Raw genomic sequence first — 22,148 nt, 5'->3', positions numbered from 1 at the left:
ATTTAGTTTGGTAGCATACCACCATCGTGACAGTACGACTCAATAAAGACATTACCCACTATAGCATTATCCCACTAGTTGCCTACAAGCACTAACCAATGGTTCATGGTCTACAAGCCAGGCCTCCGATCGGCTCGACAAGTCTACACCTGCTCCATAGTCTCCCATTACACTCCTACCTCCGAACGACTACAAGACTAGCTAACGGGGTTTAGACTAAGCCTTGCCATATGTAGGGTCGTGCGGATGTACTATAAAGACTAGGTAAGATATCATATCAACTCGGTGCTTAATCGAACCAAGGTAAATATCTCTATATTAAGTCTGCCACACAGGCAACACTTAGACTTCCGAGGCATTCCCGGTGGGAATCCTGATTTGCTCTAGCTCTAACATGTTCTCTTTTGTTAATATCTCTCTAACGAGGCTTCCCATCCTGATAACCCACAAAATACTAAGCATCGAGTTTCACACATTTCATAAAACTAATTATGATTAAGCATGAAATAACAGAGTAATACAAAGTTCTAAGCATACTAGTAACAAGAGATTCGTCTTAGCGTAGTTAATATTACCGAGATGATAATTCTAGGGTTATCAAATTAATATTCAAGTCGTTAGCAATCAGTCTGGCCAATCTACAATTAGGGCATTACTATATCAACAATTTAAATTATACCGACAAATAATATTTTATGCAATTATTTCATGAGAAACGACTGTTACATGTTGTGGTGATAAAAGTTAGGTATAATATAATCAACGAGGGAAAACAGATTGAGACTTGCCTCCGCTGACGACCTCGGGAGGGTCCTACTCGAAGTCCTGCGCTCACGGCTCCTCCTCCTCCTCTTCAAACACTCCGGTCTCTAAAACGCATCACACAAAAATAAACCTTCCCATACCTTTTTCATCGTTTGCTAGCTATAGTTGCTCGTCATTTTGATTTGCACCAAAATTTTCCCCAGTAAGGTCACCTTCACAAACTCTAGTCTCGGCGATCTCAGCGGCTAGAAGATAAGCTTTACCCCAAATGCAAATAACAAAAGAAGACCGTAACGCTCGGCCCTGCCGGAGAGAGCACCAAAGCGCGCTCGCCCCTGCCTGCTCACCGGCCAGCACGCGGCACCAGTAACGATCCATCCTTTTCACATCAGCGTGGAGCGCCACCTAACATTCAGCACTGAACCCCCGGAGCCGCATGACAAAGCATCACACCAGTACGAAGATCGATTCATTCAGGCACGAGGCATGCGGCAGTTTGGTGCAGGGGAGCGCAAACGGATTTCACGTTCGCGTCGTCCCTCTCGGAGCATATAGAAATGTAACATCTGACGGTGTCAGCTGGAAGGTCCTTCCCACCTGAAACTTATCCTGTGGGGCGTGCATCATGTGCAGTGTCAAAGAAAGCTCGGTAGGCAACAGGTGAACAGTAGCACGCCATCAAGCAACACCAACAGCAGTGCCGTCTTTTCGACTGTTCTCTACGGCCACGCTTGGACTGCTGGTGCTCCCAAGGTTGCGACCGCTAGCAGTTTAGGTGGAGGCGTGGAGCTGTCTGCCTGGCGTTTCAGATGAATTTCAGCTGAAATTAAGAAGGCGATGGGCCGGGAATGGAGATGGCGGCATACGTGCCTGTTTACTATGTATGCACTATCATATCAACGAAAATGACATCATTACTATTACCTCAGCAAAATTACTAAGAAAAACCACTCTAATAGGTTATGTGATTCAATATTTAAAATTTAAAGATTAAATAAACAGTTTTAAAATTTAGAGGATTATTCATACATAAAAAATAGTTCAGAGAGTAATATGAACTTTCTTTAAAAAAAACCTTGAGCCTCGATCAGCCCGTCCGTACAACAATATTCCGTATTTCCCCTGACATTCCTACCACCTCTGGTGAGGCATCGACGCAGTTACACCACCTTATAGTGACAGAGACAGAGATCCATTGCTTCCATCGAGTTGCAGCGGCTCGTTGATCACTGCGTTCACCTCGCTGGCCTTTTCCACCGATGAGCTAAACCCATCAGTCCGGGAGTAGAAGAAGAAGCACACCTTGCACATCTTCCAGAACAGCTCCCTGCAGGGCCTAGGAACAGCACTTTCTTCCTTGAGAACCAATCTTAGCAGGTCTCTCCTGCAGGTGTCTATGGGCTTCTGTATCTCCCTTCTGGCCTCCTCTGTGGACATGGAGCCGCCCTTGTGAAGAACAAGCAGAGAGACACTGTTCAGCTTGCCCTGGCTGTCTTCCCTCTGGATCAGGAGACCGGTGTGTCAATTGTCATCACCCGCCAATAACAAAGCTTGCAATCAAGGATAAAATGGTATTTATTATGCTCTTGTCAAACTAGCGCATCAACTCGTGCGACTACACAGGCTAGAAATTTAGCTTACAGCTGAATTGTAGATATTTGTGTTAATAATAGTTGTATGCTAAAATACATCAGCTATTTATATTTAGATATTAGAATGTAAAATATAAATGTAATTTTTGTTCATAATATTGGAATCATGTTTATTATTTGTGAATAGATCTAATTTATAATTTTCATTTTATGTGTTATGCAAATTGATTTTTATTTGTTTCTTGATTTTTTGAAAATATTATTATTTTTAATGTCTTCACCGTATCTCATATTACTTTTGGAAATACATTATAAATTCTTTGATATTATTTTTATGTGATAATCCATAATATGTTTGCATTCTGTTGTTTTAATTTTGTAATATTTGATTACACGCATATTTAATTGTTATATTTTAATTGATTTGGAAAAATATGTTGATAGCTAACGTAACTAAGTTCAAGTTTGCTAATGTAACCTTGTTAGGCAAAAGGTATCTATAAAAAAAAGAAAGAAATGCAAGGCAAGAAGTAGTCTTAAGGTTGGACTCTATGATTTATTTTTTAATCTTCTATATTGTTTCTTTGTTGATCTATGCTTATAGTTAGTTTTTTTTTTTGATGAAACAGTAGGATCGTCCCCTACTGCTTACAGTTAGTCAATCAATCAATTCAACGGTTGGATATATTATTTTTTTATAAGAATTTTTCTAAGATTAATATGCAGACATTAAAAGGAAACTCTAATTAGTAAATATAAGATGGCAGGGGAGCAACATTGGAGACTGAGAATGACCACTTGTCTTTCAGATATCACACAGCTATTTTAATCGGTGTAACAAACCGGAAATTATCATGAAAATCAAAGAGGTTGACACATACTACTTGTTGGCATTAAAAAACTAGTATTAACTATATATATAGCGGTATACCGTGAACCATAAATAAATTTGAAGACCAACATTTCTCTTAAGATTTGGCAGACGGCAAATGTACCTCGTAGCTTTGAACATCATTCAGGAGACGGCCACATGTGCTCATCAGCCTGAACAACTCGCAGTATTCTGGATCTCTGACAACAGACTCCGGTATCTTTGGCCCAACAAAATACAATGCAGGCAGTACAATGGGGCCTAACGCAAATGTCAAAGCAGCATTTGTCATGTATTCCTCTGCCGTTGGCACATATTCGCTCATCCGCCATTGTACCTCGGTCATCATAGACCTCAGCAAATCCAGCCACTGCAGAGCCCATACAACTTGTCAATACTCAAAAACTGATCCAACCTGCTGTCTTTCACCCATCTGTAGCAACAAATTCCGCAACCCACCCAAATAAGATGAACTGCTGAATGTTGTTGTTGGTTTGCAAAGAAAAAGGAGAGCATGACCGTCTCAAATATACCTGCTACGATGCTGAAGTTCTTCCCGGTAAATGGATTGAGAGCTACTGAAGTCTCTGACAGCCAAAGCTAATATATCTTCATTGGTATGAAAAGGCCTGTTTCAGCAACATGTTAGGCATTGGAATCAAGTACGTACATTACTCGGATTTGATAGGACTATACTTTGGGAGACAAAAAACTTACAATAATGATGTTATTAGCATCTGATGGCCTGTAACGTCAAAATTTTCGATGTTCCTCCTGTGGTCTAGACGATCCAATGTGGTGTAGAAGGGATAGTTTAGAGCATACTCCACCTACAAATACACACAGCATAGAATTAGGCATAAGCAGAATTATGAATATGGAGACACATGAATATATAGTACATTCACATTCGCACAAGTGCCAGTATACCTCTCTGAGGAGTGGAGTTGTTTGCGCATCACTGGATATCAGCTGTTCCTTCAGTAAGAAACCTGACCAGGAGCCTATACTATCCAAGATAAACTCATCTTCTGAGATAGTGACCTTTGAAGCCTTGTGTAATTCTAGTAAAGATCTTGTATCACTCAAATATCCTTCAAGTGAATTATGGAAGGCAGAGGCTTCAGCAAAATGAGACAGCTCATCTGCGCCACAATTTTTTATTTTTCAGGTGGATCAGTGTGTTGAAAGCGAGAGCCAAAAGAGAGTTAAAGATTAGAGAACTGCTCCGGTAGTCCTCTTAATATTTTTTTTTTTGTGAATCTCAAAGCAAAAATACTTACTAGTGATTAGGGGTGAATGTGTACTTAGTAATTAACCAAAATTAATTAACGAAATTTCTTCATGGGTTTCCCTCAGTGAAGCTTGCTGGTGTACTAGCTCTCCCCGATTTCTTCTAAATCCCACGACTGTTCCTCCAAATACTGAAAATCGTCTGAATATAGCAAAAGTCCCCACCAAGTCACCAATCCTACGACAGATATATCCAAAAGGGCAATGTTGTGTTCTAGGCAAAACGACAAGTCGGCAATGATGAATTGGCTTCGTCTTCGTTATTGCCGTGTCATCAATTCTAGACTCATGCTTTGGCACGTCCGAGAGTAGAGGCCATGGCAGATTGTCAACGAGAGGATATATAAATAAACGAACTTAGTTTGCATGCATGGCTCTGATCCCTTGATTCTAAGGATCTTATATTTACTGATTAGAGGTTTCTTTTGGTACTCCACGTTAATTCTAGAAAAATTCTAAAAATTCTCATAAAAAAGTAAAATATCTAACAATCAAATTGATTGATTGACTAACTATAACCATAAATCAACAATCAGACAAAATAATATAGAAGATTAAAAAAACAAATCATAGAGTCCCTCGAAACTACTCCTTGCCTTACATTTCCTTCTTTTTTTGTTATACATACCATTTGTGCAACAAGATTACGTTAGCAAACACCAACTTAGTTACGTTAGTAATAAACACACTTTTCCAAATCAATTAAAATATACGTGTAATCAAATATTACAAAATTAAAATAATAGAACGCAAACATATTACAGATTATCACATAAAAATAATATTAAAGAATTTATAATGTATTTTCAAAAATAATAATATGAGATACGGTGATGACATAAAAAATAATAATAATTTCAAAAAATCAAGAAAAAAATAAAAATCAATTTGCATAACACATAAAATGAAAGATACGGTGACGACATAAAAAAATATAATAATTTCAAAAAAATTAAGAAACAAATAAAAATCAATTTGCATAACACATAAAATGAAAATTATAAATTAGCCATTCACAAATAATAAACATGATTCCAATATTATGAACAAAAATTATATTTATATTTTACATTCTAATACTTAAATATAAACTAGCGCATCAACCCGTGCGACTGCACAGGCTAGAAATTTAGTTTACAGCTGAATTGTAGATATTTATATTAATAATGGTTGTATGCTAAGATACGTCAGCTATTTATATTTAAATATTAGAATGTAAAATATAAATGTAATTTTTTTTCATAATATTGGAATCATGTTTATTATTTGTGAATAGATCTAATTTATAATTTTCATTTTATGTGTTATGCAAATTGATTTTTATTTGTTTCTTGATTTTTTGAAATTATTATTATTTTTAATGTCATCACCGTATCTCATATTATTTTTACATTATAAATTCTTTGATATTATTTTTATGTGATAATCCGTAATATGTTTACATTCTGTTATTTTAATTTTGTAATATTTGATTACACGCATATTTAATTGGCATATTTTAATTGATTTGGAAAAATGTGTTGATTGCTAACGTAACTAAGTTGGAGTTTGCTAACGTAACCTTATTGACAAAGGGTATTTATAACAAAAAAAAGAAGGAAAGGAAAGGTAAGAAGTAATCTTAGGGCTGGACTCTATGATTTGTTTTTAATCTTCTATGTTATTTCGTCTGTTTGTTGATCCATAGTTATAGTTAGTCAATCAATCAATTTGACGGTTAGATATTTTGCTTTTTTATGAGAATTTTTAGGATTTTTTTAGGATTAATGTGGAGGCACCAAAAGGAGCCTCCAATTAGTAAATATAAGATAGCTGATGTATCTTAGCCTACAACTATTATTAACACAAATATCTATAAGTCAGCTGTAAGCTAAATTTCTAGCTTGTGCAGTCGCACAGTTTGATTCTATACATAACAAAAACATGGTACCAAGAGATACTCACTTTGATCATAAATACTTATCATTTTTTATTTTTTATGGTCTTCAACGTGAAACTTTGACTATTATTTTTTATTAGAATATAGTTATAGTATATAATAAAAATATAATACTATGAAAATATTTTTAAAGATAAATCTATACGTGTGATTTTTATGTTTTCAAACTAAATATTTTGGAAGCTATTGATAGTTAAAGTTCTAAAAGTTTGATGGGATCTTGATTAAAGCGATAAGTATTTACTCGTAACGAGTATTTCGTTAATGAATTTTTGTTATTAGTACCGGTTTACCCCTAATCACTAACAAGTACTTTGCTTTGAGATTCTCAATTTTTTTTTATTAAGAGGAGCACCAGAGAACTTCTCCGAAGGTTGGGGGAGTCAGCAATGCAGAAATCTGCAGCAGTAGAGAATACCGGAAGAAACATCATATCCATTCATCCGAAAAATACGAAATGCCATGGCACATGTTGCCACGTCCAGCATAATTTCCTCGTCTCTCTGTAACCAGCGGCTGCAAACTGGCTGGTGTCAGGGATGTGAGCTGCAGCTGCTAAAGGGAAAAATGGATTACTCAAGAATCAAGATAAGTACCTGTATGCCATGTCCAGGATTCTCTTGATGTCACCGGCGAAATGCCGAGAAATCCCCATATTCTGAAGCACATCGACCGTGGAAAGTTGGCAGTGCAGATTTCTCGTGTATGCCTCTGGTACTGCAAATATCAGCTAGAATTAGGTACTTACCTGCAGCAGTAGTATATACTAGTGTATGAAGTTTTGGTCAGGAGAAAGTTGCAAACTGACCTGCACTGCCAGACTTGTCTACACTCCGGTCCTGCGTGCTTCCTAGTCCTTCTGAACTATACACCATATATGCTTTTCTTATACTGGAGTTGCTCCCAGCATCTCTGTCAAATATCAAGGATTTTTAGTCCAAAAAGAAACTTGTGTGATGCTAGTAAATTAAGATTTCTAGGCTCATTTTAGTGAAGAAATGAGAACATAATAATACTATCTGTTTTGCTGAAAATTACGGCTCCTGAAAGAAGAAAAACTACTTCGAACAAAAGCGGCTTCCAACTGACCTAGTCTCTCTTCCCTTCTCATGCTGCATGCTGCTGCAACGGCTAGCTGAAACAAGAGCATGCATGAAACATATGGCATGGTTGATCTCACGACCAAACAGAAAAACAGATTGAATGGGGCCATGCACGAAGACGACGATCATCGATCGACAACAAGAGTGTACCTCTGGCGACCCCAAGGCGCAAGCGCGAGGCTCTGCTCGGTCGCGTCGACATCATCCGGCAAGGTAACAAGCTGAAGTGTTGGCCGCCGGAGTAGCAGCGAGCGTTCGGCGGGAGGGAGCCGGTCGGCTTGACGGCATTGGCCATCGTTCCCGTGCACGCTGCGGGGAGTATCAGGGGAGGAGCTGAAAATGGCGGAGCCGGAGAGGCGGGAAGAGAAGAGGACGATCGAGAGACTGCCGGCCGAGGGCCGCCGACGCCTTCACGTACGTCCGTGCATGGAGCCGGTTGCAAAAGCTAGCTAGTGCCTAGTGCTGCTACTGGCTGCTGCATGCTGCCTGCCTCACCGTGTGATGTGCTGCTATATCTATATAGGGAAGGCGTCGGAGGCAGGGAAGCTGCTTTCTGGTGCTCAAATAAAGTAAGTAATCAAAAAAAAAAAGTAAGTAATCACGGAGACAGGGACCCGCACCACGTTTTGCAGGATTGCAATATACTAATTAGGGTTTCTTTATGCTGCCAACACTACTCTTCCCATCTTTCGCTGTTCTAAGGAAGGATGGAGTTAGGTACCAGAATCAGACATCAATCGATTAGGAAATCGGTCGTGGATGAAACATTACTCTCAAGCATACAAACACATAATGAAACTTCTACGATCAATTTTCTTTTTAAATAATGGAAAAAAATATTCCGGCCTCTGTATCTTCTATCATAGTACAGTACTAAATCATAATAAAATTATAGTATTTGAAAAAAAAATCTTAGTGTTCACTATGCATGGCTAGCTATAAGTGTTTGTGACTAGATGAAGCATGACCTAATTGATTTTTTTTTTAAAGAACGCAAAATTAATAGACATGTATTACACGTGCACGACGAACTAGCTAGTGTTTGGAAATGTAGAACAAGAGGAAATAGTACATTTGAAAAGTAATCAATGTTTATATGGAACTACAATAGTATAATGTCTTCTTAATTGGATGTACACATGAGCACCCACGCAATCACGTTCCATGTGTGTGCCTCAACGTGCCAACTGCCAAACTTGATATAAAATGATCGATTGTGTGTAGGTTCTTGGCATTCCACAAACTAATACATATATGTACGGAAAAATTACATACATGGCATGGAACAATGCCCGTGTAGAAACTAGCGCATCAACCAAAAGTTTTTATACAAGCAATCCCAACACACCAGATATCACCCCCTTTCATTCCCGACGCTCGGAAATCGACAGGAATAGCCTATTCCTGACTGTTTTGTTGGCCTTTCTGACGGTTTGTACCCGTCAGGGAAAAACTGTTTCCCGGTAGTGCTACAATGGCTTCGATCTATACCATTTATCTCATATCACATATATCTCGGCACATCCTCCGAAGTTTTTCACCGATCGAGATTCACCTCTGGACTTTTCTTTACCTCTGAGGCTCGGAGTCTATATATTATCCCTCTCTATCACTTTTAGCATATTTGCCCCTTTAGGTTGATGGTGTGGTTCAGCCCATCTTCTATATCATAAACTCATTTTTTTCTTTCTTTATCACTCCTGTCCTTTTCGTTAAAAAAGAGAGCATATATGTCCCTCTCTTCCGTACAGGCGAAATGGAATAGACGACGTAGCTGACAGCGAGCTGGGACGTGGCTCACATGCTTAAACTCAGAAGGTTTAAGATATTGTAGATACTCTTATCTGCACCGATCTGTACGATTCGTCCCTGTAGGCGGCTCGCTCCATCAGACGGCATGTGATGTTGCAGTCGATCGGTTCGTGGGAATGTAGCATTTGACGGCCTCGGTTGGGGGATCCTTCAAGGCTGCCGTTTGTCATGTAGTTAGAGTCTGTTTGTTTTTTTTATGTGGATTGTGATAATTTAGATTTTGGAGTGTGGATTGTAGAAGTTATTTTGAGATAAATTATGAATTGTGTTATAATCTAAGTCTAGATTGCTATAATCTACTTCTAGAATCCGTACATTTATTTGCATAATCTGAATGTGGAACATAATATAGAATCCAGAATCCGAAACAAACAGACCCTTAATATGACGGCATGCATGCACCATCATCGTCATGCGCAGGACCGGTAAAATTGGAATATGCATCTAGATGGGCAATTGGTCTTTTTTTTTCCAGATATCTCCAGGCGGCCAGTTATGCTTGCAATGCTTGAAAGGTTGCGAGCTCTGATCAAGCTGTGGTGGTGTGTCTCTAGGTGAAGCTCAACTTGCCGAACTGTGTGAGCGAGCACCGGAAACGGAGAAGATGGCGGCTGCGGTTCCGGTCCATTTGGGTGTGATTGGTTGCCCTTTCGTATGGATTATATATACAGATTGAGAGAAAGCATATTGAGTGAAATTATATTTGTTAAAAAGAAAAGTGTTTAGTTGGTTGTATCTGTCTGAATATATTGAGCTGGGTTTCTATTTAGTTGATCCAACCTGAGGTCGTATGAGCGGATATAAGAGTTAAGATTGTGACTGGTTGTTTGTATGAATGTAATTTTGTGACATTAATAAGTAGGTCCGTTTGGAGGAACAGATGCAGGAGTCTGTATTTATCGGATCAGACTGCAGACGTATATTTACATCCGTCGGACTATCAGGCCTAGAGACATCCATATGGGCAACCCATCAGACCTTTAGGCTGGCTTTGAGGCCCAAAATTACTGTTTGGACATTGGATTAAACAATCAGTATGGGCCGTGCAATCAGTATGGATTCCAACCTCGGCTCAAATCCGGAGTGCAAACAGATGACAACGAGTAAGCCCAGGGCCACGCAAAAACGCACCTCCGATCTCTCCACCTGTTCAACTCACGAAGTCACGCCGCACAGATGTGATCGGGGCGGTGGGTGAATGAAATAACGACCAGGGCGAGGGGGTGGAGAACTGAGGAACGACGATGGCGAGGACCTCCTCCCGCCGTGCGCGCCGCCGCGGTTCAGACCGGGCCTATTTGTCGCAGCGTGGCACGACGGCTCCACTACTGCCGCCGCGGCCGTTGGCCGTAGATCCACCACTCCCACTTGCGGGCAGCGTCCTGGATGCTCTGCGGCTAGCCTCCTTCTCTTTCCCAAGGCAGCTCGCGAACCTGACGACAAACCGGAATGAGTAGGAATGGAGCCGCCGACTCCCACCGAGGGATAAAGGGGAGGTCACCTGTATATCTTCAGTTCTTCTTTTTTCTACCTCATTTCGGGCATGAAGCAGTGCCTGATTATCTTCAGTTCCGTTGTGTATTTCTTGTTTCCTCTTCGTTCCGGCGACAGAGGAATGAAGCTTGCAGCACCACAGAATGAACACTGCGGTCCAATAGGTTCAGAATTCGATCAAGACATCAAAATAGTAGGACAAATTTTCACTCGAACAACACTACTCTGTAAAAACCTTGGGCCTGGATCACTTCATCCGTAAAACAATGTTCCCTATTTACCCTACTATTTTTACACCTATGCTGATGACACAACCGCAGTAACACCAGAACCAATTGAGTACTAGCATTGTATCATTGCTCGATTTTTGTCACCAAACAGAAACATGTGCGCTACTCCCTTTGAGCTGTAGCGGCTCATTGATCACCGCATCTACTTCTCCGGCCTTCTCCTCCGATGAGCTAAACCCATCACTCTGGAAGTAGAAGAAGTGACACACCTTGCACATCTTCCAGAACAGCTCCTTGCAGGGCTTAGGAACAGCACTTTCTTCCTTGAGAACCAATCTTAGCAGGTCTCTCCTGCAGGTGTCGATGGACTTCTGCATCTCCCTTCTAGCCTCTTCTATGGACATGGAGCCGCCACTGTGAAGAACGAGGAGAGAAACGCTGTTCACCTTGCCCTCGCTGTCCTCCCTCTGCATCGTTAGTGTGTCAACTGCCGCCATCTTTCAATAAAAGCTTACTATTTACCATTCTCTCTCTCTCTCTCTCTCTCTCTCTCTCTCTCTCTGCAAATGAAATTTACCATTCTCTGTTCAAATAACTGCAACATTTGGAGAATGAAACCCATTCTTTTCACCTATGAGTCTATGACACTGTTATTTACTTATTTTCATGAGTGTGCCAAAACTTGTCATGAAAATTCAAGAGATTGATATAGACTTCTTTTTACCTAATAATAGCACATTTTTTTCATTGGTTTACTTTTTTTTTCAAGGGATGGTCGCAGAAGTTCAAATTTTAAAGTGCGACATCTCTTAAGAGTTGGTAGACAGCAACATACCTCGTAGGTTTGAGCATCATTCAGGAGACGGCCACATGTGCTCATCAGCCTGAACAACTCGTTGTATTCTGGATCTCTAACAACAGACTCCGAGATCTTTGGTCCAACAAAATACAACGCTGGGAGAACAATGGGGCCTAATCCAAATGTCATGAACGCATTTTTCATGTATTCCTCTGCTGTCGGTACGTATTTGCTTACCCGCCATTCTACCTCGGTCATCATAGACCTCAGCAAATCCAACCACTACAAAGGCCATTTAATATGTCAATACTCAAAACTGAAGAGAGAAAAAAAAATCTGCAGATGCGATCCTGCATGAAACTTACTGTTTCTACTAGATGTTTGGTAATATTGCGTTCTTGTACCGCAGAAGCCTTTGCTCCAAGTTGGTTAACTGAAGTGTAAATTGCAGAAAACACAATCTCTACTTGTTCAGAGTAGAACTCAATTTTGTGATGCTCGTCCCACCTGTCGAAACCATCGAAAAAAAGGGAAAGTTGAAGTGTTGAACTAGCAGAAGAAACCACCATTGCTTAAGAAAGAAAGAGCAAGCATAAGACATCACTGTAAAGGATGCGGATCCCCTAAAAAGTGTAAAGGTTGAGGATCATACATCTCGACTAATGTGACAAGGTTTTCCAGTTCTTCCTTTGATCCTCCGACATCGAAGAAGTCATCGACAACGGTTGTGAGCACACCATTTATGGCCCATAAAATGCGAGCATCAGACAGTTCCGGAGGGAATATAGTGCCAGCAGCAGAAAGGTAGAAATATGCCAACTTCTGCCGTGCGAATGGTAACTGGTCCAGCCTGCTCTCTTTCACCCAGCTACAGCAACAAATTTTGCAACCCACAAATAAGCTGAACTGCTGAAGGTTGTTGGTTTGCTCATGACACAAGGGAGGATGACAGTCGGATATACCTGTCGAGATGCTGAAGTTCTTGCTGGTAAGTAAACTGAGAGGAACTGAAATCTCTGACACCCAACGCTAGAATATCTTGGTTGGTATGACAAGACCTGTTTCGGCAAAATATTTAACGTTGACATCAAGTATCTACATTACAATGATTTCATGGAATTAACCGTACCTTTTGGAATTAGAAACCTACAAGTATGATGTTTTTAGCATCTGGTGCCTTGTAACGTCAAAATTTTCGATGTTCCTTCTGTGGTCTAGACGATCCAATGTGGTGTAGAAGGGACAGTTCAGAGCATGTTCCACCTGAAAATACACAACATCGCATTAAGCATAAGCAAATTCCCAAATGTCAAATGTGACAGGGATAGTACACTCACAAAGTCACGAATATACCTCTCTAAAGAGTGGAGTTCTCTGCAGTGCACCAGATCTCAGCTGTTCCTTCAGTAAGCAACCTGACCAGGAGCCTATGCTATCCAGGATAAACTCGTCTTCTGAGATACTGACTTTAGAAGCCTTGTGTAATTCTAATAAGGATCTGGTATCATTCAAATATCCTTCAAGTGAATTATGGAAACCAGAAGCTTCAGCAACATGAGACAGCTCATCTGAACAAAGTTTTCAGGTGGATCAGTGTGTTGAATGAGGGCCAGAGGAATCAAACATTATGAGTTAACCAGTAGGGGACGATCCTACTGTTCACTCAAAAAAAAAAACATTATGAGTTAACAATGCAGAAATTTCCAGCACTGGAAAATACCTGAAGAAACATTGTATCCGTTCATCCGTAGAATACGAAATGCTATAGCACAGGTTGTCGCATCCAGAATAATTTCCTCATCTCTCCGTAACCAGCAGCTGTAAAATGGCTGCTGTCAGGTACATGAATTTTAAAGAGAATAATGGACGGCTAATATTTACTCAAGATTAATACCTGTACGTCATGTCCAGGATACACTTGATCTCACCAGTGAAATGCCGAGAAATTCCCATATTCTCAAGCACATCCACCATGGAAAGTTGGCTGTGGATATTTTTCGGATATGCCGTTGGTACTGCAGAAATGAGATAGCATTAGGTGTTTTAAAGCAGGAATTAGGTACTTATCATTTATCAATAGCAGTATATACTACATGAATTTCTTATCAGGGAAAATTTGCGAACTGACCTGCACTGCCAAACTTGTCTATGAGAAAATCTATGTACTGGAGGGCTTTAGTGTCATGGTTGTGTAATAGTGCAGCAGCAGTAGCGGAAGGCGAGTTGAACAGCGATCCGTTCTTCCTTTGGAACTTCATAACTTCACTCCAGTCCTGCTTATTTCCTAATCCTTCCGTGACATACGCTAGATATGCTTTTCTTCCATACGAGCTGATCCCAGTGTCTCTGTAAAATATCAAGTTGTTTTTTGGTTTGTCAACTTAGAGATACAAAATAAATTGAGACTTCCGGATTCATTTGGTGAACAAAATACAAGAAATCATGGTTGCTAAAAGAATGACTATTTTGATGAACTACTAAAATTAATAAAATGCCGAAACAGAATGTAATTTTGTAAACCTTGTCAACTCCATTTCCTGGAGGCGAAGGATCCTATCGATGTCGGTTTGAAGAATTGGAACTTCCAAACCCATCTCAATTGCGGAGCTAAGCATACCGGGAAATGTGATGTTGAAACCAATAGGAGCAACTATCTGATCATCCATAACAATAGATAAATTCCTTCCAATAAAATGCAGCCCTGTCATCACCATCACCTTTGTCATCTCAAACCATTTCAAACCTAAATTATAGCCCCAAAAAACTAAAACACTATTGACAGGTAAATGCATCTATGTATGTTTATACCTCTCATGATATGCTCCCTGCCAACATTCCATCTCCCAAGTGCAAGAACACAAGCCAACGTGGATGAGAGGACATCCTTGCTGACCGAGGAGTCGAATTGGTCGCGACGTCCCCAGGATCCATCCTCCTCTTGGTGTTGTAGTATCCATTCAACGCATTGTGGGAAGCGCGGAACATGGGGGGAACCTTGTAAGGCCACCATGGCCACCCATGCCGTGTCGTAGTAAGATGGCGGTAATTCGACGCCCTGGAGCTGCTTCCTTATTAATCTAGTCTCTTCTCCCTTCTTATGCTGCATGCCACTGCTATGGCTAACTGAAACAAGAGCTTCATGACATGGGTTTGAAATTTTATCACAGGAAACTACTCCAATGATCAGCAAGAGATTTGTACCACGCTTTGCAGGCTTGGTTGCACATTCTCCTACTTCCAACGTCTTCTGAACTTGTGCAACTTTAAGAAAAGAAAACAAGATGGGTGTCACGTGTCACCAGTCAATAGGAATGCACTTATACTGTGAACAAGAGAGAGAAGGATTTCCTGTGGAAGACTAAAACATCGTGAAACAACCATTTTCAAGAAATATTTGTCAGACTTGCACTGTGAAATGGAGAGAATACAGATGGACAGGCAGATTTTGTTAATGGGACAGAAGAACAAAGGACATCATTTCCCCCAAAAAACACAGGATGACATAATGGAACCAAGCTAGACGATGATGCCGATTGCCAGTGTACCTCTAGTGACCCCTAGATGCGAGGCTCGGCTCAACTGCGTCGACATCACACCGCAAGGCAACGAGGTGAAAGTGTTGGCAGCCCGAGTAGCAGCAAGCATTTGGTGGAAGGGAACCGGACAGCTTGGCCATCCCAAGCTGCGGGGAGTAGAGGCCGCCGCCATCAGTGGGTCGCTGGAGCAATTTAGCCGTCCGGGGACGTTCGAAACAGGGAGACGACGTCGACGAGCCGAGGAGACGGTGGCGGCGGGTAAACTGAGAAGCTAGCTGGCCACGCCTCCACGCGCTGTAGTGGCAGACTGCCGCTGCCCGCTGGTACGTGTTGCTTTGCTATATTGGGAGGCTAGCGCTGCTGTGCTGTCTCTGTTCCAATTTCCGAATCTAGATTCTCTCTCACTCAAAGAACTTACCAATCTAGTAATAATGAATTTTTTTGGACGAATGCTAGCAATGGAAGTTCACGTGTGATGCATGTGAGTCTTCTGTGCTGTGCTAGGTGACGCCACTGGCCTGTTAGGGCCCGCTGGGCCTTCTCTATTCTGCCGCCGCACACCCCCTCTCACCTTCTTCCCCATCCTCCTTCCCGCCCTCTCTCCCTCCGGCAAGCCCCTTTGCGACATGCCTCCTTGGCCATCGTCCCCGGCGAGCTAATCATCGCTCTGCCGCCCCCTTCCTTCGTTCCACCACTGGATCTTCTGCCGCCCGTTGTCGCGCTAACCTGGGGTTGCTATCAGGCCGTTTCCTTGACTCCCCCGCTGCTGGCATCACTCACCGTCCTCCTTCCTCTGGTGGCTCTAGCGTCACCGTCGCCGCCTCGCCACACCGCCACACCGCTATGCCGCTGCCAACATCGGTTCGGTCGCCGGCCTCGTCTATCCCTCTAAATCCAGGCCAACCCATCTCTAACCCTAACCCGAGTGAAGGAGGGGATTGCCGCACTCGGTTTCCAGCAGCGTAGGTCGAGGGGATGATTCCAGGACGCCATTCCCGGCAGCCCCGCGAGAGGGGTCCGCGCGCGGGCGAGCTGTCCGTCGTGTCCGGTGCACTCCCGGCCATGTTTAGACCTGGCTATTCGCCGGATCGGACTACGCCAGGGCTGTCTATTAGCAAGTGCAGGGTGGACGACCGCACAGGGCCTCCACCCTGCAAGGGGCCTTATGTGACTATCAATCCTACCTTACTAAAATTAATTTCTATAATTTTAGATTATTAATTAGGTCAACATCATATTAACTTGGCCATTTATCTCACTGCGAACAGCTACGTCTTATGAATTTTTGTGTGAAGATTAAATAGAACTATACGACTAGTACTAAGCATGTTTTAGCCTTTAGGTGCAACTGAAATTTAATCACCCGTTCAAATTGAACGCTATGTATAGCATATAGAATATAAATAGACTCTTCACAAATCACAACTCTCCTAGATTGGACATTATTATATTTTTATGAATTTCTCAAATATTCCTCTTTTATTATAAATATTGACCACATATAATATTAATTCTATTTTTAACGGTACACGTACAATTGTATTCGAGAAAAGATGTCTTCTTTTCTGAGAGTGTAATTTCAATTTTGCACAGGGCCCTATATACTGCGGTACGGTCCTGGACTACGCGAGCACGCTGCACGCATGTCGGTGGGGCAATGCATGGCACGGTTACACAGAAGAAAAAGGGTGGGACAATTCATGGCACTGCTACGCACGTTATGCTGTCGCGTCGTGCCTCCACATGTTCGGATGAAAGGAACGCGCGGGCGTCGCGGAACCAAAACCAATCGCCGGAACGAACGCACCGACGATCGAGGCATGTGTTGACGAATCTCATCCAGATAGGCATGGCAGGGCTGTCTCGCAGCTAGTAGTTATACCGTTTAGGGTTGCTGCTCTTGCTCTAGCTAGTAACCGAACTAGGAAAGAATCTCGTGAGATATGGGTAGGACCTTGGACATACGTACAGTTCTATGCTTGTTTGCGACCCTGGCCGTCGTCTCAGCCTGCAGACCCGCGCGCTGCCCAGCAGATGATAAGAAAGTGCTCTGTGAGGGAGCTCACCTGGGTCTGCCGTGCCTAGCGACGGGACCGACGAGACCACAACGGCTCCCTGCGTGGGTCACATGCGTGGAGCTGCGCTTGTTGCCGCTTTCCCGTATCCATTGTCGAGGCAGCGAAGAGCGGCACGCACATCGCATCCGCTTGGGGTGTGGCGACGACTTGGCGACCGACGGCGGCGCTGGCCTCTTGGATGCCGCCTGCACGATGATGGGCTCCTCATGCGCGGGTTACGCGAAGTCAATAATGGATTCATTCTTGGCGTGCCTCAGGGTCTGGAGACGTCCTGGGCGACACGCAGATTTTGCGGAGCCCGCGTTGTTGCCGTCGCCGATGTCTCCTTCAAGCAGCACAAGTACGAGCCAATCCGAGAACATGTTCTGCTCTCTTGATGTTTCTCAACTACTTTTCCCTCGTGGCTTTTTTATCAGGATCCCGACAGACGAAATCACTATTGGCGCACGAGAAATATGCTCCGAATAGAATACAACCAGATTCATACTCACTAAGGATTACTCAAGCTTGAAGATGGTGTATAGCTTTAGGAGAGGAAGGGAGAAAGAGTCTGTGTCGTATGGAGAGAAAAATTACCAATCTGCCTCTAAGATATAATGTAACAGTCAGGTATACAGGAGAATACTTTGAGTCTTTCACCTATTTACATGTGATATGATAATTAGGATACTATAATCACTACAGATTATCACCGCACGTCGATAAATATCTTAGGACATTCTTCCTGACAGACTATATTGTAAAATAGAGGGTAAAAAATGTATATAAACATAATAAAACGGTATATTTTTTTCGAGGAAATGCAAGAGGTACAATGATTACGGAATGAAGGTTCCACCTGGCCAGTCGTGGTTAGTCAATGAAATACGAAGGACGTCGTCCCCTCCCCTCCGTTGTGTCTTTTTTTCTTAATAAGGAAACAGAACAGGAAATGGGAGCAACAGGGTGACAAGACTGTACCTCTGTCCACCCTAGGGCGCGAGGCTCTGATCAGTTGCGTCGGCATCGTCCCGAAAGGCGACGAGGTGAGGCGGTGGCCGCCCAAGTGGCAGCAGGCATTCACCGTGAGTGAACCGGTCAGCTTGACGACCTTGGCGATCGACCCCACGCCGCCAACGTCCATCGCCGCCTGAGGAATTTAGCCGGCCGGCCCAGGGGATGGAACAACTAACCGCCGCCGGGAACTGAAACGGGCAGGGATATAAAGCGAGAGGTAGCTAGCTAGGGAAGAGAAGGCCGAGGCCGGGCCGTGGGGGGCGGTCTACGGCTCTACGCCTGTTTTCACGGAGTTTTTTTTATTTTTATATTTTTTCGAGTTTAAATTTAAATAAATAGATTTCCGGCGAAAAGATTTGCAAAAGTAGGCGCTCACCGTCCTCTCAGAGGGCGGGTACGGGGCTAACCGCCCCCTGAGAGGGCGGTAGGCCTTCCCGCCCGGGCCCCCCTGCTTACCGCCCCCTCAGGGGGCGGGTAGAGGTCCTGAGGGGGCGGTAAGAGCTCCTCCCGCCCGCCGCCCCGCGCCGGCCCCCCTGCGCCCTGAGTCTATAAAAACCCCGAAAATTAGAGAAAAAATCAGAAAATTCGGAAAAAAAGAAAAGTTGAGAAGAGAGAGGAGAAGAGAGGAGAGGAGAGGGGAGGAAGAGAGATCGGCGAAGCCCTGCTGCATTTGGGCTGCGGATTTGGAAAAAAAATTCAGGTCAATCTTTTTATCCTTTTTATTGTTGTTAATTAGTGCAGTAGTAGTATATGACATAGATTTTAGATAGTTAGATCTAGGGTTTAGAAAATTGTAAAATTTAGTTAGAAAATTGCACGATAATAGTTGAATATAGAATATTATTTTTAGTACATTATTTTCAATTTGTTACCTGTAGTATATTATTTGTAGTATATTATTTTCAGTATGTTGTTTGTAGTATATAGTTTATAGTATATTACTTGTACATGCAGACGTATGAGTGAACAGTAGATGATAATTTGCGAACCTAGAGTAGCATTTAAAAACCATTTTATCCGATAATCAGAAATATAGTTTGTTGTCTTAACATGTGTTATGTTTGCGGGTGTTTCCAGGAATGAGAGATAAATTAATTTTTCAGATATATTATGGTGAGGGTGAAATTATGTACGGTCCCAACGGTGTAGATCTCTCTGGATTTCGCCATGTTATGAAGGGGCTTAGTAAGGCTAATGAGAGGACTATTGTGGGGGTTTGCAAATGGCTCATGCGGTTTTTCCAACTGGATCCGCAGCAATATGAGCTGAAGTTGAAAGGTGTTCTGAGCCGTGCTAGTCATGGATACTTTGGTGAGCTTGTTCCCATCAAAGCCACATCAACTTGGAGGCAGTATGTAGATATATGCTGTGAACGTGGCATGCTGCTTGTTTTATTAGCTGCGGCGTACCTGGAAGATCAAAATGAGGTGAATTCTGAAGAAGCAGTAGCATGACCAAGTGAGGCAGTGGAAGATGAGTCAGAGGCGGCTAATGTAGGGTCCAGAGAGGAGGTTGGTGATGCTCCAGACCTGGAGCCGATGGGTGTAGCTGATGAAGGGGAGCACATCCCTAGCATCATTGAAGATATGGATTTGGAGGATGAAGAGTTAGAGGAAGGCCTTGCCGATGGGGATTCTTCTGATGAGGAGGGTAATGCTGCAGTTCCTGCGGAGTGGCGGGATCAAGAATTTTCGAAGTTGGTGGTTAGCGAGGCTGACCAGACACCGTGGCCATACCATGAGAATGAGGTGTCACAGGGTGCTATGTATCCTACAAAAGAGGCAGTTATTGATGCTGTGAAATTCTGGTCGTTGTCTCTCCGTAGGCAATTCAAGGTTGTTAAATCAAGTAAAAGAGAGTACGATGTGAAGTGCTTGGTTCCTGAGTGCCCTTGGCGGGTGCACGCATTTAGAGGGAAATGGGCAGACTACTGGCAATGCTCAATAGTTAAGGAACATAATTGTCATATTGAGGAAATAGAGTTCGCCCATCGGAACCTGTCTTCTGCTTTCATTGCAAATGTTATGTACGGAGAGATTGTGGACAACCTAAGGTATGAGCCACGATCAATAATCCGTGCTATTGAGCAAAGGTTCCAGTACACAATAAATTATGCGAAGGTATGGAGGGCGAAACAAAAGGCTATTGAGATTAGGTTCGGTACATATGAAGATTCGTATCACAATCTACCTCGTCAATTAGCCACAATTTGTGCAAGAAATCCAGGCAGCTACTATGATATCAAGTATTACCCCTCTACTGATGTGGAGTACAACGGAAAAAGAGTGTTGCAGCGTGCTTTCTTTGCATTCGGTGCAACTATCAAAGCATTTAGATATTGTCGACCCATCATATGCCTAGATGGAACATTCCTAACTGGGAAGTACAAAGGGCAGATATTGTCTGTAATAGGGGTCGACGGTAACAACCAAGTGCTGCCACTAGGGTTTGCGTTCGTGGAGAGTGAGAATGGGACAGCTGGTTTTGGTTCCTAAAGCGGGTGAAGCATGCAATTGTTCTTGACCGACCAGCTGTGTGTCTCATTCATGATAGACATGCAGGATTGTTGCAGGCTTTGCTGGATATGCAACACGGTAGCGTGCGACGGGGTGTACCAGTACAGTGGCCATATCTCAAAAGCAGGTGGTGCATGCGGCATATGGGTGCGAACTTCTACAGACAGTTTAAAAACAAAAAGTTAATGAAGCTCTTTAAGAAGTTGTGCAGTCAGAACCAACAACGTAAGTTCAATGCATTATGGGCAAGACTTGATGAACTGACTCTTAAACAAACTGCGGAGGCCGCACCTAACCGTGAGGAACCAATAGCTCTCGGTCGGCTCACAACCGATACTCCGCAGATTGTACGGAGATCTGGCGCATCTATTAGGAGCTTTTCACAGTGGATACGCAATGAGCCCAATGAAAAATGGGCTCTGCTGTACGACAGTGGTGGTGCCAGGTATGGAGTAATAACTACAAACCTTGCAGAGGTTTATAACTGGGTCATGCGAGGAATGAGGTTCCTACCACTAGTTGGAATTGTAGAAGGCATTTTGCATGGCACCTGTAAGTACTTCATTGATCGGTTTGCAGCTGCTAAGGTTGTAATGGAGGACAATCGTATGCTTTATGACCGGATGCTATGTGAGTATATGGAGAAGGCAAATAGGAAGGCCCACATGCATCGCGCAAATCAAGAGGGCACAGCAGAGCACAGGTTCAGTGTCCTGTGTCGGGATAAGGGTCGGAGGGGGGTAGACGTGAGCGGCATGTTCAAGAGTGTGTGCTAAGGAGTGGGACATGCATATGTAGTTGTCAGAAGCCACAATTACTCCACAATCCCCTTGCACGTCACCAGACATTCCCGCTCGTCCCCATCCGTACAATCCCCTTGCACGTCCACAGGTACATTTGATAAATTTTAGTTTGAGCAACCTTCGTTTCAGTTTGCCTTACATTTACCGTGGTTTCAAAGCAGGTACACGCGGAAAGGCCAGCCAGCTGGCCACCTCTGGGCGGACCGCTTGGCCCCTTACGTGGCAACATGGGCCCAAGCGCTACAGGACGTCGTAGAGGAGGTGCGTCCCCACACCGAGGGAAACTTTAGGGAGTACCTACGGTGGTACGTACCTCGTACG

General features: G+C 42.9%; 2 protein-coding genes across 6 annotated transcripts; both read right to left on the bottom strand.

The window, feature by feature from the left end:
• Positions 1–1,861: 1,861 nt before the first annotated feature.
• On the bottom strand, positions 1,862–7,858 carry LOC133925609 (ent-kaurene synthase-like 2). The gene is made up of 10 exons (XM_062371477.1): positions 7,714–7,858; positions 7,550–7,595; positions 7,269–7,372; positions 7,057–7,177; positions 6,879–6,976; positions 4,159–4,373; positions 3,946–4,058; positions 3,769–3,857; positions 3,353–3,615; positions 1,862–2,265 (listed from the first exon to the last, which is right to left on the bottom strand). The coding sequence occupies exons 1-10, from the start codon at positions 7,856–7,858 to the stop codon at positions 1,936–1,938; spliced, it is 1,524 nt and encodes a 507-aa protein (XP_062227461.1). The 3' UTR covers positions 1,862–1,935.
• Positions 7,859–10,330: 2,472 nt separating this feature from the next.
• LOC133924952 (ent-kaur-16-ene synthase, chloroplastic-like) lies at positions 10,331–18,795 on the bottom strand. 5 transcript variants are annotated; one of them, XM_062370713.1, is made up of 15 exons: positions 18,473–18,795; positions 15,100–15,159; positions 14,707–15,021; positions 14,419–14,599; positions 14,027–14,244; positions 13,793–13,913; positions 13,619–13,716; positions 13,252–13,466; positions 13,049–13,161; positions 12,861–12,956; positions 12,551–12,766; positions 12,264–12,405; positions 11,935–12,180; positions 10,907–11,019; positions 10,331–10,808 (listed from the first exon to the last, which is right to left on the bottom strand). In XM_062370713.1, the coding sequence occupies exons 1-15, from the start codon at positions 18,633–18,635 to the stop codon at positions 10,670–10,672; spliced, it is 2,436 nt and encodes an 811-aa protein (XP_062226697.1). In that variant the 5' UTR covers positions 18,636–18,795; the 3' UTR covers positions 10,331–10,669. The 5 variants fall into 5 exon arrangements, with proteins under 5 accessions (XP_062226697.1, XP_062226694.1, XP_062226699.1 ...); XM_062370710.1 differs by lacking the exons at positions 10,331–10,808; positions 10,907–11,019 and adding an exon at positions 11,033–11,566; XM_062370715.1 differs by lacking the exons at positions 10,331–10,808; positions 10,907–11,019; positions 18,473–18,795 and adding exons at positions 11,033–11,566; positions 17,501–17,948.
• Positions 18,796–22,148: the final 3,353 nt, after the last annotated feature.

This window comes from Phragmites australis, chromosome 7 (assembly GCF_958298935.1).
Source record: "Phragmites australis chromosome 7, lpPhrAust1.1, whole genome shotgun sequence".
NCBI classification, from domain to species: domain Eukaryota; kingdom Viridiplantae; phylum Streptophyta; class Magnoliopsida; order Poales; family Poaceae; genus Phragmites; species Phragmites australis.
This window is presented reverse-complemented; position numbering and strand designations above follow the sequence as displayed.

What these genes read in the sequence shown, in the direction of transcription:
- LOC133925609 (XM_062371477.1), bottom strand. Translation starts at nt 7,858, where the DNA reads ATGGCCAATGCCGTCAAGCCGACCGGCTCCCTCCCGCCGAACGCTCGC. An exon ending in AGACAAGTCTGGCAGTGCAG is followed by an intron (nt 7,178 to 7,268) that starts GTCAGTTTGCAA and finishes TGATATTTGCAG; the next exon opens with TACCAGAGGCATACACGAGA. An exon ending in ATGATGTTCAAAGCTACGAG is followed by an intron (nt 2,266 to 3,352) that starts GTACATTTGCCG and finishes CTCCTGATCCAG; the next exon opens with AGGGAAGACAGCCAGGGCAA.
- LOC133924952 (XM_062370710.1), bottom strand. Translation starts at nt 18,635, where the DNA reads ATGGACGTTGGCGGCGTGGGGTCGATCGCCAAGGTCGTCAAGCTGACC. An exon ending in CAGGGAGCATATCATGAGAG is followed by an intron (nt 14,600 to 14,706) that starts GTATAAACATAC and finishes TGGTGATGACAG; the next exon opens with GGCTGCATTTTATTGGAAGG. An exon ending in ATCCTGGACATGACGTACAG is followed by an intron (nt 13,717 to 13,792) that starts GTATTAATCTTG and finishes GCCATTTTACAG; the next exon opens with CTGCTGGTTACGGAGAGATG.